General features: G+C 39.8%; 1 protein-coding gene across 1 annotated transcript; it reads left to right on the top strand.

Annotated features, from left to right (window-relative positions):
• The first annotated feature begins 2,274 nt into the window (after nucleotides 1-2,274).
• On the top strand, nucleotides 2,275-6,953 carry LOC149107252 (E3 ubiquitin-protein ligase TRIM45-like). The gene has a single exon (XM_089296930.1). The coding sequence runs from the start codon at nucleotides 2,408-2,410 to the stop codon at nucleotides 4,706-4,708; it is 2,301 nt and encodes a 766-aa protein (XP_089153056.1). The 5' UTR covers nucleotides 2,275-2,407; the 3' UTR covers nucleotides 4,709-6,953.
• Nucleotides 6,954-12,478: the final 5,525 nt, after the last annotated feature.

Genomic DNA, 12,478 nt, shown 5'->3' with positions numbered 1-12,478 from the left:
GTTTTGTCCTCATTTGAAGTTCGCAAAGTTGTGGGTGTGTTAGAATACATGTACGTGAAATTGCTTTCAATTTGCTTATTCCAGGTTGCATTTAATATGAGCTATAAGCATTTTTTATGATATCTCTCTGTTACTAAGTACGCTGTGATTGGTCAATTTAGCGGGGCCTACTCTACTGTGCGACTGGAATGGAGTGTTCTGCCAGTCTCTGGATCAAGAGTATATGTGTGCAAGACCGTGCGCAAGTGTTCATGGTATTGCCTAAGGGCAACAGAGAATCTTCTGCGTTAAGGAAAAACGTTAGCGTAGCATTGTGCTGGTTTGAATCACGCAGCCACTTCGTTTCTAAAAAAACCTTCTCTCCTGTCAGCTGAATTGGCGATTTAAAATTCGCCGCAATGGAGAACTTTAAAGTGTCTAATGTTTTTCTCTCTTTTCCTCTCACGTAACAAAGGTTTTGAATCTTATTTTACGTTTCGTACACTACCTCGTCACTGATGTGTGAAACAGGCTCGTTAGGTCTGAAGTCAGTATTACGCGTTGTCCCTCCAGACCAGTGGCGTTAATATGCATATATCGAAAATCTGTAACCCAATGTGTGTCACGTTTAAACAAACAAACAAACAAACCAACAAACCAACAAACTAGCAAACAAACCTTCCATGCCGGCTCCCTATGATAAAGAAGAAAGGAAATGTAAAAGCCCATTAAGAAAATATTGCTCTGGAACCTCTATTTTCATACACCGTTTGAAAGACTCTGTTGTTGCTTATCTGTTGTTTTGAGAACTAATTAACTTCTGTTCAGATCGCAATGAATGTTATAGGTTGTTATACTGAGCCGAGCAAGGTCCATCTTTACATCAGTATTTGGAAAGGAAAAATACATCTTTTTTGTTTCATAAGAATCAGTGTTTTATAAGAATATTGAGGCTGAAATTGGCAACATTTTAAGAATGAGTTTAGAACACCAATACAGAGACTTTCTTTAGAACAATTCTTTTGTTTTTGATGGAAAATAAAATACATCAAATTAAAGTACATGGTGTTTTTAATGATATTTATGATATTTCTCTGTTACTACGTGCGCTGTGATTGGTCAGTTAAGTTTGTTAAACAATAAGAATATTCCGCCTGCGCATGAAAAATGTGACTTCTTAACTCTTACAAAGAATGAATAAATAAAAGAGTGCATTTGTTCCCCTTTCTTTACCTCGACCATGGCCTCGTTTCTCCTTACTCTCCCCCCCCCTCCCCCCGCCATTTTTTTACAATTAAGAAAACTGTGGTCGATAGGTAATTCGTGTACTTTTTCCTTCTTCGCAAAAAGAAAATTACAAAACGTTTTTTCAAAAACTTGGTTTATTAATACATATGTACTAGACTAGACGAATGATTTGTGCGTAACTACTTCCTGGGTATGAAAAATATCTGTTCTTGCAAAAAAGAGTGTTCATCCTTTCTAAGTTTTTTGACAATCTCTGACAATCCCTAACAGTATGTTTTACTTTGTAGTGGTGCCCATATTCATCAGTTCAAGCCTATATAAATGTCGGCTGGCAAGGAGCGTGATATTGGCTTGGGAAAATACAATGACTCACTTCGCTGTATGGGGCAACCCGCGCCGAACATTCAGGCCGATAAATGTTAGCTTGCGAAAGCGTACCAGCCCCTTGCAGCCTGCACTCACCACAAGCCAAGTCTTGATGTGTTAACTTGCGTGAGCATATATAGTAACTTCCGTTATGGACACCTGAATAATAATTTTTTTAAAGCTTAAACGAAATTAAGAAGCTGGATTTTAGCGATGAATGTAGCCTGCAGAGCAGGCGAGATTTTTTCGAGCGAGCGCTCACATCGTAAAAAGTTTAGCCGCCATCTTGAATTTTTCATGCAGTGGAAGACTGGGGAGAGAAAGAAAGTTTTACCAAGGGGGTGAGTGATAGGCAAGAGGAAGGATAGGGGAGGGGTGGAGCGAAGAAAATCTCATTTTTCCCCTCCCCCATCCCCCACCGTCTAACATGGCGGTCTAACATGGCGGTCTAAAAAGGCGCTCGCAAGGTTGTAACGCTAACTCGCCCCAATAAGACGCCTGCACTGCAGGCTACGATGAATGCAAACAAACATGAAATTAAGCATAGCGTGTAAAGCGAAGCTAACACGAAAAGAGGCATAAAATCCACTCGAAAACCCAACTAAAGCCCAATCTTCCCATCTGTCGGATCTAAATAAGTGCCCAGTCAATTAGTAGAATTGATTGCGATCACTTGACTCTCGTAAACCGACAAACTTCTGATTAGCTGCCAACTTGTTGTGCGCTTCGCGCACACAACAAACTCTAGCGCGATTTGCATTTAACCTAGACATAACTATTTTTGTGACATTTGATTGGCTCCAAACAGACAGTTATGACGTTAATTACTTCGCTTTTCTCGAAAACTAAAGTAAAACCTTGCGGCAGGTGTGTTTCGCAAGCTTCCCTAAACAAGCGACGCCTAGCGATGGAGTCCCTTTTGAAAGACCTCAAGAAACATCTTGAATGCTCCATTTGTCTCGATACCTTCAACGAACCCAAAACTTTATCATGTCTACACACGTTTTGCTGTCAGTGTTTGGAGAATCATGCAAGAGCCAGCCACAAACAAGGAAAGTTCCGTTGTCCAGAGTGTCAAGCGCAAATCGATCTACCCGAAGGAAATCGTTTCCAAAGTTTACCGAGCAGTTTTTTCCACAACAGTTTGTTGAGTCTCCTTGCCGTTCGTCGGAGTGGCGATGGAAGTAACATGGCTTGTTCCCAATGTAGGAAAAACAACTCTCAGATGTACTATTGCTTTGACTGTGGACGGTTTATGTGCCCAGATTGTTACAACGCACACGAAATGCTGAGCGCATCGTTCGAAGGACATAAAGTCACGTCAGTGAAGGAGTTTAAAGCAGAAGATTACGAAGCCTTGCTGAAGCGACAGCCATTTTGTTCACAGCAGTTCCACGAAAAAGAAATAACGAGATTTTTCTGTATTTCGTGCCAAGCTTGTGTTTGCCAAATTTGCATAGTCACGGATCACCGAAATCACGACATCGTTTTACTCGACAAAGCAGCTCATGACGAGAAACCCGACATCATGTCTGGCGTTGAAACGATCAGCGAAAGGGTGAGTGAGCTTATTGAAGTGATTCGACAATTTGAAGAAACGGCTTGTAAGTTGGAAAACAATATCGCAACCGCTAAACGCGAAGTCTCGCAAGCTGCTGGGCAGATGATCGAAGTGATTCGAGAGCGCGAGCGTGAGGCCATTATATCACTCGAGACAACACGCGTGACGAGACTTGAGAGAATCAACTCCGCCATCAAGGAAGCTCAGTCTCTGCTCAAACAAATGAAGCAAGCGGTTGAGTTTGCTAAAAATCTGACAGAAAGAAGCTCAAGCTCAGATATCATGAGGAACAAGGAAACTTTGAAACAGCGATTTGAAGTATTGCGTGAAATTGAAGTTCCAAAACATGATGAGACCTCATTCGTCAAATTTACCACTGCTTCTGCAAAGAACTTGAAATTAGGTTTTATTGAGACAATCCCAAAGGCAGACGCAAATCGATCAACGCTTGAAGGACTGAAGCAAACTCTTCAGGCTGGTGTAGAAGCAGTGTTTACGTTATGCCCCCAAACATCTGAAGGGACGATGATTAACCACCCTGACCTGAAAGATCAAGTTGAAGTTCTGATTGAACCCGGCAAAGATGTTACAAATGTGATTCTTAGTAAGAAAGAGGACGGTAATCTTCAGCTGAAATTTACTCCAAAAGTACCGGGCGACTACAGTATTGAAATGAAGATCAATGGCGATAAGCTTCCAACCTGTCCTTTCACAGTGCAGGTGAAAGAACGTGAACTCGTTGTCGTTGGCGAGTTGGACTTAAAATTCTTTCCAGGAGATGAACCCGGATGGCTGAATGGAATCGCTGTTAACTCAGAAGGCAAGATAGTTGTGACAGATTACTCTGGCGACTATGTTCACGAGTTCGACAGAGATGGTAACTGTTTAACGAAACGTGGTAGCGAAGGAGCAAATCCCATAAAATTTGGCTATGCGTCTGGCGTTTCCTATGTAAACAAGAACGAGATCCTAGTTGCAGATCAAGGGAATTATAGAATACAACACATAAATATTCAGACAGGAACTGTTGTGAAAAGCTTTGGAAAATATGGCACAGGAAAAGGAGAGTTTAAGAATCCAGTTGACGTTTGTTTAGATAATGAAGGACGCATTGTTGTAACCGAGTACGGCAATCATAGGATACAAGTGTTGTCACAGGAAGGAAAAACTATTTCCATACTTGGAGACAGAGGCCCAGAGAAACTCAACAACCCAACAAGCTGCATTCCTTACAAAAACATGTTTCTCGTATCTGAAAGCGGCAATCACTGTATTAAGGTTTTCAATCAGTCAGGAACTTTCTTGTACAAGTTTGGAAAAAAAGGGAATCAAGATGGACAATTTGACTGGCCATATGATATGCTTCTAGACAGCTCCAATAATCTTCTTGTATGTGATCGTATTAATAATCGAGTTCAGCAGTTTTCTTTAGACGGTCGCTTCACAGGCAAAACTTTCACTGATTTACCAGGTCCTACTGGAATAGCAACAGCGCCAGATGGACGTATTCTCGTGACTAGCGATAAAACTGACAAAGTATACATATTGAAGTAGATGTTTCAATACATAAGATTATATTCAGTTTTTGTCAGTTTGTGCCGACCCTGTGTTGGACTGTACGGTCTCTGTGACGTTATGTTTATATAGCTCAGGGGCGGATCCAGGATTGTTTTTAGGAGGGGTGCACCACTAAGGAATAGCGTAACTGACTGGTGAGGTAAACAAATTTTACAAGCGAATCCGAAAAAGAAGGCTTCATCTTGGGAAGGGGGGGAGGGGGACGGTGCGCACCCCCTGCACCCTCTCCCTAGATCCGCCCCTGAAAGCTTAATACCCAAATTGCCGTGTGAACTAGTCTAGTGAAGTATTATGATGTAAAGACTTTAACATTGATAAGTGAAATGGTGACTTGGATAAAGTGAAATAAATGAAGAAGTGTTCTCAAGTCGAATTACTCAGAAAATAAATTTTCTGAGTTCCCCAAGGGAGGTAGTTTAAGACCTTGCTCGCCATGAGTTCTCCATAGCTCAGCGGTAAGAGCGTCCAACTTGTATTCTAGAAGGTCGTGGGTTCGACTCCCGTTTATTTTGTGAGTAATTCGACTTGAGAACGCTTCTTCATTTATTTGACCTTTACATTTGTGTAGCAAATTGTGTAGCAAGCATGTCTAAAAGATGTAACGTTATCACTGTTTCAAAGAAACCTTACACTTTTGCAATAGTCGAGGGGGTTTAGGAGCAAAAAACTGTAAATTAAGATTAATGCTGTTTTCAAATATCTTGATTTGCTTTATAACACATATCTCCTTGTTAAAGAATCTTCTTTTGTAAGAACATTGACGCTTACATTAACCTTTAATGTTTTGGAACGTAACATGCCAAGAACACAGTAGGTTGCGGATTGTTATAACAAATATGTGAAAGAAGATCAGAGTACTGATAGACTCTGGTAAAATTAAGACTTCAGCCTATACAGTTCAATTACATTAGCAAATGTCTTGAGGGACTAACAACAACAACAACAACTTTTTTTATTATGACTGGCATATTTACAATTTTACAGAAATATATACACATTAAGTTAAAAAACTTGACAATAGCAACAGCGCGAACCCGCAGGTAGCCTGGGCTAATCTAGGCGGGCCACATCTATATTTATATTAGACCATTAATACATAAATACGATTGTTATGCAACTACTTATAGCTAGAAGGATTTTTGTTGAGGCCCGCGCTCAACCCCCCTTTTTGCACAGTTGTTTCTCGCAGCCGACATCCGGGCATCGAGGCCTGTGAGAAAAAAAACACTATTGTTGTTAATTCCCGTGTGCATGCGGTCTAGTCAGTTTATACCTTTTGGAACCTTTTCTTTTCACCCTTGTCCGCCTCTGGATCCTTTTCACCAAACGTCGATAATCGGTAGGCTTTGCTGTTTTATCTTAGCATTTAGTTTTGTTTGATGCTGTTATTTTTAGTTGGTTCGTCGCTATGTTAGTAACTTTCGTTACCCTAGCCAGCAGCTTGTAATTTTAGCCATTAGTTAATTATTTTCAGAATAAAATGGGGACTTAAGTAAAGAACTGGGGTGCTTACCATTTGTCAGAATAAACCGGTTGGGATGACCGTTGTATAATGGTAAGGGTTTTTCCAAAATCAGCAAACCAACCGAACGAGATGGCGCTTACCATTTGCAATTTGATTTCTCATAATTGCTTTCGGCTGATGAGAGACTGGAAACTGGAAAATTTACCAAATGGTAAGGAAAGTCCCGCCGTTCCGTTCCGAACGGAAAAAGAGGACTACCTCTGAAGGTAGTCTACAATTTCCGAACGGATTTTCCGGAAAATTACTGTTCCATTTGACTTTCAACCGTAATTTCTGGATTTTTTTGCTAAATGGTAAGCACCCCTGACCTCGTCACGTTCCTATCGGCTTTGGGATAAGCTTCACCAAGAACGCCTATTCAGACTTATTTGAACATATTGAAAGACTAGGCTTGTGTCATTGCATGGTTCATTATACAATATCTTGGGTTATTCTAAAAGCTTTTTTAAAATCTTAAACGATAGGAGACTTTAACCTGTAACAAAAAAAGGACTGTAACTTGTAACATTTAAAAGTTGTAAATTTAATGTAAAACAAAGACCCTTCAGCCGCGGTCCGAAACGTAGCTAAATTTATGGCCAAATCACAGCCTTGTTTACAAACAGAGCAGACCATCGTAATAGTTCTTCTTTCAGATAGGAAACTTAGCGCCAATTTGAATGAAATTTGTGGGTTGTAAAAGCACTATACCTGTAATTTTGTCTTTGCTTTGAAATTTGTAAAGTGGTGAGTGTGTTGCATGAAACTACTTGAGCACAGTTGGTCAAATTTGCATATTCCAGATTGAATTAATTTGATGCATCAGCTGTGCTCATTAGGATGCGTAGAATCAAGTTATTTTCAGATTAGCTTTCAGTCTTACTTTGCACGAAGCAGCAGCGGAAAAGACTGACTGTACTTGCCGGTTGACTGCATAGCATGGGGTGGTGGGCGACAGTTAATTAGCCCCACCATCCCAAGGTTCGTTTTCTTTGCTCTCCCTGCAACTTGCGTGCGGCCAGAGTGCGGAAAAAGCTTTAGCTAGTACAATACAATACAATAACTTTATTTATACAGGGAGTATATACAAAGTTCTATATCGCTTTACAGTCATGAAAGTAAAACTAAATTAATAAATAATTTAAACTAAATTAAGTATAAACTTTAAGATAGAAATAACTATCGGAAAACAATTCTGAAAAGATGAGGTTTTAAACGCTATTTAAACACGGCGACCGATGGACTTAACTTAATTTCAAGAGGCAAATCATTCCATAGTTTGGGGGCGGCAACTGAGAAGGCTCAGTCTCCGTAAGTTTTTAGACGCACCCTAGGAACTTCCAAAACATATTTTCCAAAAGAGCTTAAACTCCTTGGTGGATTATAGAGAAAGCTTGCTACGCAGTTAAGAGGGGATAACCTGCTATTCTAGGTTTAATTTCACGACAGGGAGGGGTTAGGAATTTGTACTGCTCTGGATGACAGATGGGAACTGCGCAGACTTAAGAAATACTGAATTTTGGGGACATAAGAAACCTTTTTCATTTTTCTAAGTCGTCGTTACCCTTATGACATCATGTTTACATAGTTTTATGCTCAAATTACGTCGTAAACTAATCTAGTTCATCTAGTTACAATGTCGCATAGAATTTTACATTTAAAACACGAAATCGAGCGAGTAGTAAGTCGAAATGAATCACGCGCGTTCTTTTTTAAGTGGCGTTTGTAAGAAACGTTACATTTTACTATGGTGGAGAAAGAGTATCAGCTATTACCCATTATCCTCGGTGTAAACTTTCTCGTAGGGGGAAGGGGGGAGAAAAGATGGTGATTTATTACGATGAATACCGTAAACCATTAAGACGCCAAAACCTTACGTCACGTTCACATATAAAAATAAATAAATAAAAAGCTGTGTTAACAAACGGAAGCATGGAAGAAAAACGATTTGAAAGACAAAACTAAGAATTATTAATCACAGTGTGGACGAAGAAAGACAACCGACGATGACATCACAGTCAACGCTGCTGTCGTTGTTGTGTCTAGAAAGGGTCTTAAATGCGTTCAAGCAGATTTAAATAAGTACGAATTAGTTTTCTAGCTGGTTCGAGCGATTTGATTTTGAAAGACACTTGCGTGTAGCTTTTGTAACCAGCTGTGCAGGCTAAGGAGTGTTCCGCCCGTCTCTTTTTAATGAAGACTGGGTCGAGAGTGTGTACGCATGACCGCTCGAGCGCACCGCGCAGAGAATCTTCCGTGTCAGGTAAAAACGTAGGCTCGATTTCCGCCGCTTTCTCGAGTCCGGAGGAGTTGGGACTCCTTCCCCAACAGCGGCTGGTTAATCGAGCCTAGGAAAAATGTTGGCGTAGCACTAATTTGAATGTAACGCAGCCATTTTGTCCATTCTGTCCTGTCAGCTGAATTAGTTACGATTAAAAATGCACAGCGATAGGGAACTCTAAAATGTCACGGAACAGGGGCCTGGAATGGAATTTTTGGTTTCATAGGCATAGGGGCACCTTCGGACTTGAGGTGGGGCGGGGGCGATGACTTTCTTGCCCGAAAAAATGACGTAATGTTCGAATGCGTGAGTGTTGAAATTGGGATCTCAAACACACTCAAATTGCATAAAAAACGCAAACCTTCTCAATTCTCACATCTAATTAAACTGCTATAATTCCAAAAAAAATTATATCCAATATTAAGAGCTAGGTTAACTCAATGGCCTTCATCAACAGTCTCAATCTAGTCAAATCTAAAACTTATTAAAAGAAAAAGTTTTCCCTTCCATGGTGTTGTCCTAAAATGTTAATTATCTTGTCCATATTGTTCAAAGTGACTTTATTGCCATAGGAGCGCTCAATACGAACCTCAAGCATGTTAAAGCATGGCTTGAGCCTAATTTGCATTTAATCCGAAAAACAGTAATTAGTCTGCCAGGATTTGGTTTAATCTTTGCAGAACTAACAGCCTGACCAATCTCGACGACCTTAATATTGTAAGACCAATAAAATCTGATAAAATAAGTCACGTGACTATAATTAATTGTAATGTTGTTTGGAGAAACAACTTAAAATGGACCACCGAGATGACATACAATCACTTTCACATTTATTATTTTTATAATTGCGCTAATGGCCCCTGCGAGAATCTGTCCTGAATGGCCGACTAAAATATCCAGTTTAGAAGTTATTACGTAAAAGAGGTCACGTGACCCTCTGTAGTTCCATATATAACCTTAAGGGGGTACGATACCCTAAAATATGCCGATGTTCATGAAAAATTCAATTTCTTGGAAATACAAGACTTAAGACCCTTGAGGAATTGTCAAAAACATTTTGAAACGATCTTGCCGAATTTCCTTCCAGATGAGTGTGAAAGTACACAGTGGTATAAGTTTTTTCACGTAGCAACGGCTATAGCAAGACTGTTTACTATAAGAACGTGACCAAAAATATAGATTATTTTTAACTTATATGAACGAAACAATTTAGAAAAAAACTTTTAAGACATGCACAACTCGATTGGTATGATTATTTGTGAAAAGCTTTCCCTCAAATTGCCATCACAGGCTCATTCATTTCCCTTATGAAAAGGAACATTTCCCACAACTGCGGTAACTTTTTACAAAATAGAACGACCATTGCACCCCCTCCCCCGAGATACAATCTGCAGCCCCCCGCCTCCCGCTATTTGTGGCTCGTTAAATGCTTAATACTTCGTGTAAAAAACTTAAAGTGCATTTTTCTCAAAAGTTTACTTTTGGACCGACTGACTTCGCGCCAACATTTCTACTTTGCAAGGTTTTTAAGTAGAATTCCCGAAACTTGGGCTGATCAAAGACCAATAGTGTCGTGATGTCATAAACCAAAACAATCAGTTCGCTCAGTACCCTAAAAAGTGCTTTAGAAGTTCTCGCTATGGACCATCTGAGACTGAACTCTCTAAGATGAACGAAAACCGCGTTTTCAACCCCTAAAAGGTACGACGGGCACCCCCGTCATTTTTATATGGGAGTTCCCGTTCCGGGGTACCGACCCTGTGTTGTAAAGCACGGTCTCTATGAGGTCATGTTTATATGGGATTATGCACAAATTACGTTGTGAACTTATCTAGTCAAGTATTATGCTGTACAGAATTTACATTGAAAAGTTGAAATCGTGTAGTAAGCGTGTCTAAGAGATTTATCGTTTTCTGTGTAGGGTTCCAAGGGAACCTTACACTTTTCTAAAAGACGAGAGAGTTTGGGAGATATTGATTTGGCTCACATACTTTATACCACATTATGTATTTCTACATTCCGCAGGCTTTATTTCTGTAAGAGTCTTTTTCATAACAGCGTTGAGAACACACCCCAGGCTGAGAGTTACTAGAGGACAGCTATTTTGTGACCCGTGTGTGAAAAAGCAGTACTGTAAAAGTATGTTAAAATTAAGACTTCAAGCTACTGTAGGTTATACAGGTAGCTACACAGTGAAAATTAGCAAAATAATGTCTTTTTTTCTTGTTTGAACATATTAAACCAATGAGCTTGTGTTATTGCATGATTCATCGTACAACATCTTTTTTTAAACCTCAATCGACAGAAAATGGTAACTTATAACTCACTTAACTTAAGTTGTAAATACAGTGAAACGTGTATTAAGCGGACGCCCTCAGGACCTTCCCAAGTGTTCGCTTAATAGAGGGTGTCCGAAAGGTTTATAACAATTTTGCAATGTTTGTTCATAATTAACATTCAACGGTTCCTCTGTACTGTAATAAAGTTCCACGTTGTTAACGAAGCAATCCAGATTTCAAGTTCGTCAGCTTTCATTACCAACTTTAATTTGTTTGTGATAATGCCCACTTCCATACAGCAACGATAATACGGGTACATTTAATCGACTATTTCAAGGACGTAATCGCGGTATGAGTTCAAACTACGAAATCACTGACAAAAAACAGGCAGTCAATGACGGTATGTGGCTACTGCTGTTATTATTTAGAACATTGCAGTAAAACAAATCATATTGCAATAAAACGAGCTAAATATGAAAACGTTTTTGGACTCATAGCTCAAAAACATTCGACTTGTTTCTTGCACCGCGCAAAATATGTCGATCCCTAAAGTTGTAAAGACAGACTTTCGGTAACTTGAATTAAATGTCTTCTCCAAGTTTAGTTGGCTTTCTAGTAGGTTGCAGGAAAAAAAAATTAACGTGTGACTTTGGAGGCAAATCGTGCGGGAAAATTAAACCTTCGATTGTGTGGGGAATTGTGCGGAATTATTGACGAACCAATGTCCTTGCCAAGTCCTAAGGAAAATTTGCATTGACGATAGTTTAGCCAGTTATTTCACTAGTAGTTCAAATATATTCAGAAGTCTTAGCAATCGCCAATTCTTTTAGAAAACTGTGTCTGAATAGCAAAACAGAATGCCGCATCTTCCCTTATAAATGAGTTCCTTTTTAAAAGTACTCCTGCCTTGATTCAATAAAAATATGTAGCTTGAATATTTCTCATAAACTGCGATAGGGGTCGCAAATTCTCGGAAGTTATTCGAAAAAAACATAACTTGAAAGTTTATGCAAATTAAGTGTAATGCAATTTGCGCCTTGTCCTAGGAGTGTTGTTTTCGCGAAGGAGCTTATCTATTCGCCCTCCAAAGGAGACGAGACTCTTCAAAAGGGTTTAAGATCGCAACACGGCAAAGATGTTCAGCTGCACAATTCACTCGGATCGCCACGACCAGTAAACCAACTTCGCACAATTTCTGCTAGCATGTTCAATGTAATCGCCACTGATAAGTTGTAAAAAGACCTGGAAAATTCTTTGCAAACAAGTTCTCCATAAATGCGTAGACAGCTGTGCTTTCTTGAACCAAAGTGGTTTAAACTCAGAACTGGCGATTGGATTCATAGGAGGATACTCAACGAAACAACTTGAATAGTAAATATCTAAGCGGAACTCTTGTGCCAAAATATCCTGATTCTTTAATTTGTTTTTATTGTGTCCAATACGCGTTTTCGTACAGTACGATTTAATACAGCGGTACGAAGCCCGAGTAAACGCTCTTAGATCGTCTAGTTTAATGCATCAGTTGTGCTCATCAGGATGCGATGCGTTCTGAAGTAATTTTCAGTATAGCTTTTTGTCTTATCTGGCACGAAACGGCGCCGGAAAAGACTGATTGTACTTGCCGCCTGACTGCATACCAGAAGGTGGTGGGGCGACAGTTAGCCCCACCATCCCAAGCTTCG

Source organism: Orbicella faveolata, unplaced genomic scaffold (genome assembly GCF_042242905.1).
Source record: "Orbicella faveolata isolate gen_17 unplaced genomic scaffold, um_ofav_v1 contig_27, whole genome shotgun sequence".
NCBI lineage: Eukaryota > Metazoa > Cnidaria > Anthozoa > Scleractinia > Merulinidae > Orbicella > Orbicella faveolata.
Note: the sequence above shows the minus strand (reverse complement) of the source record. Positions and strands in the feature narration are given on the sequence as shown.

Coding starts and splice junctions, on each gene's coding strand:
- LOC149107252 (XM_089296930.1), top strand. CDS start 2,408: ATGACGTTAATTACTTCGCTTTTCTCGAAAACTAAAGTAAAACCTTGC.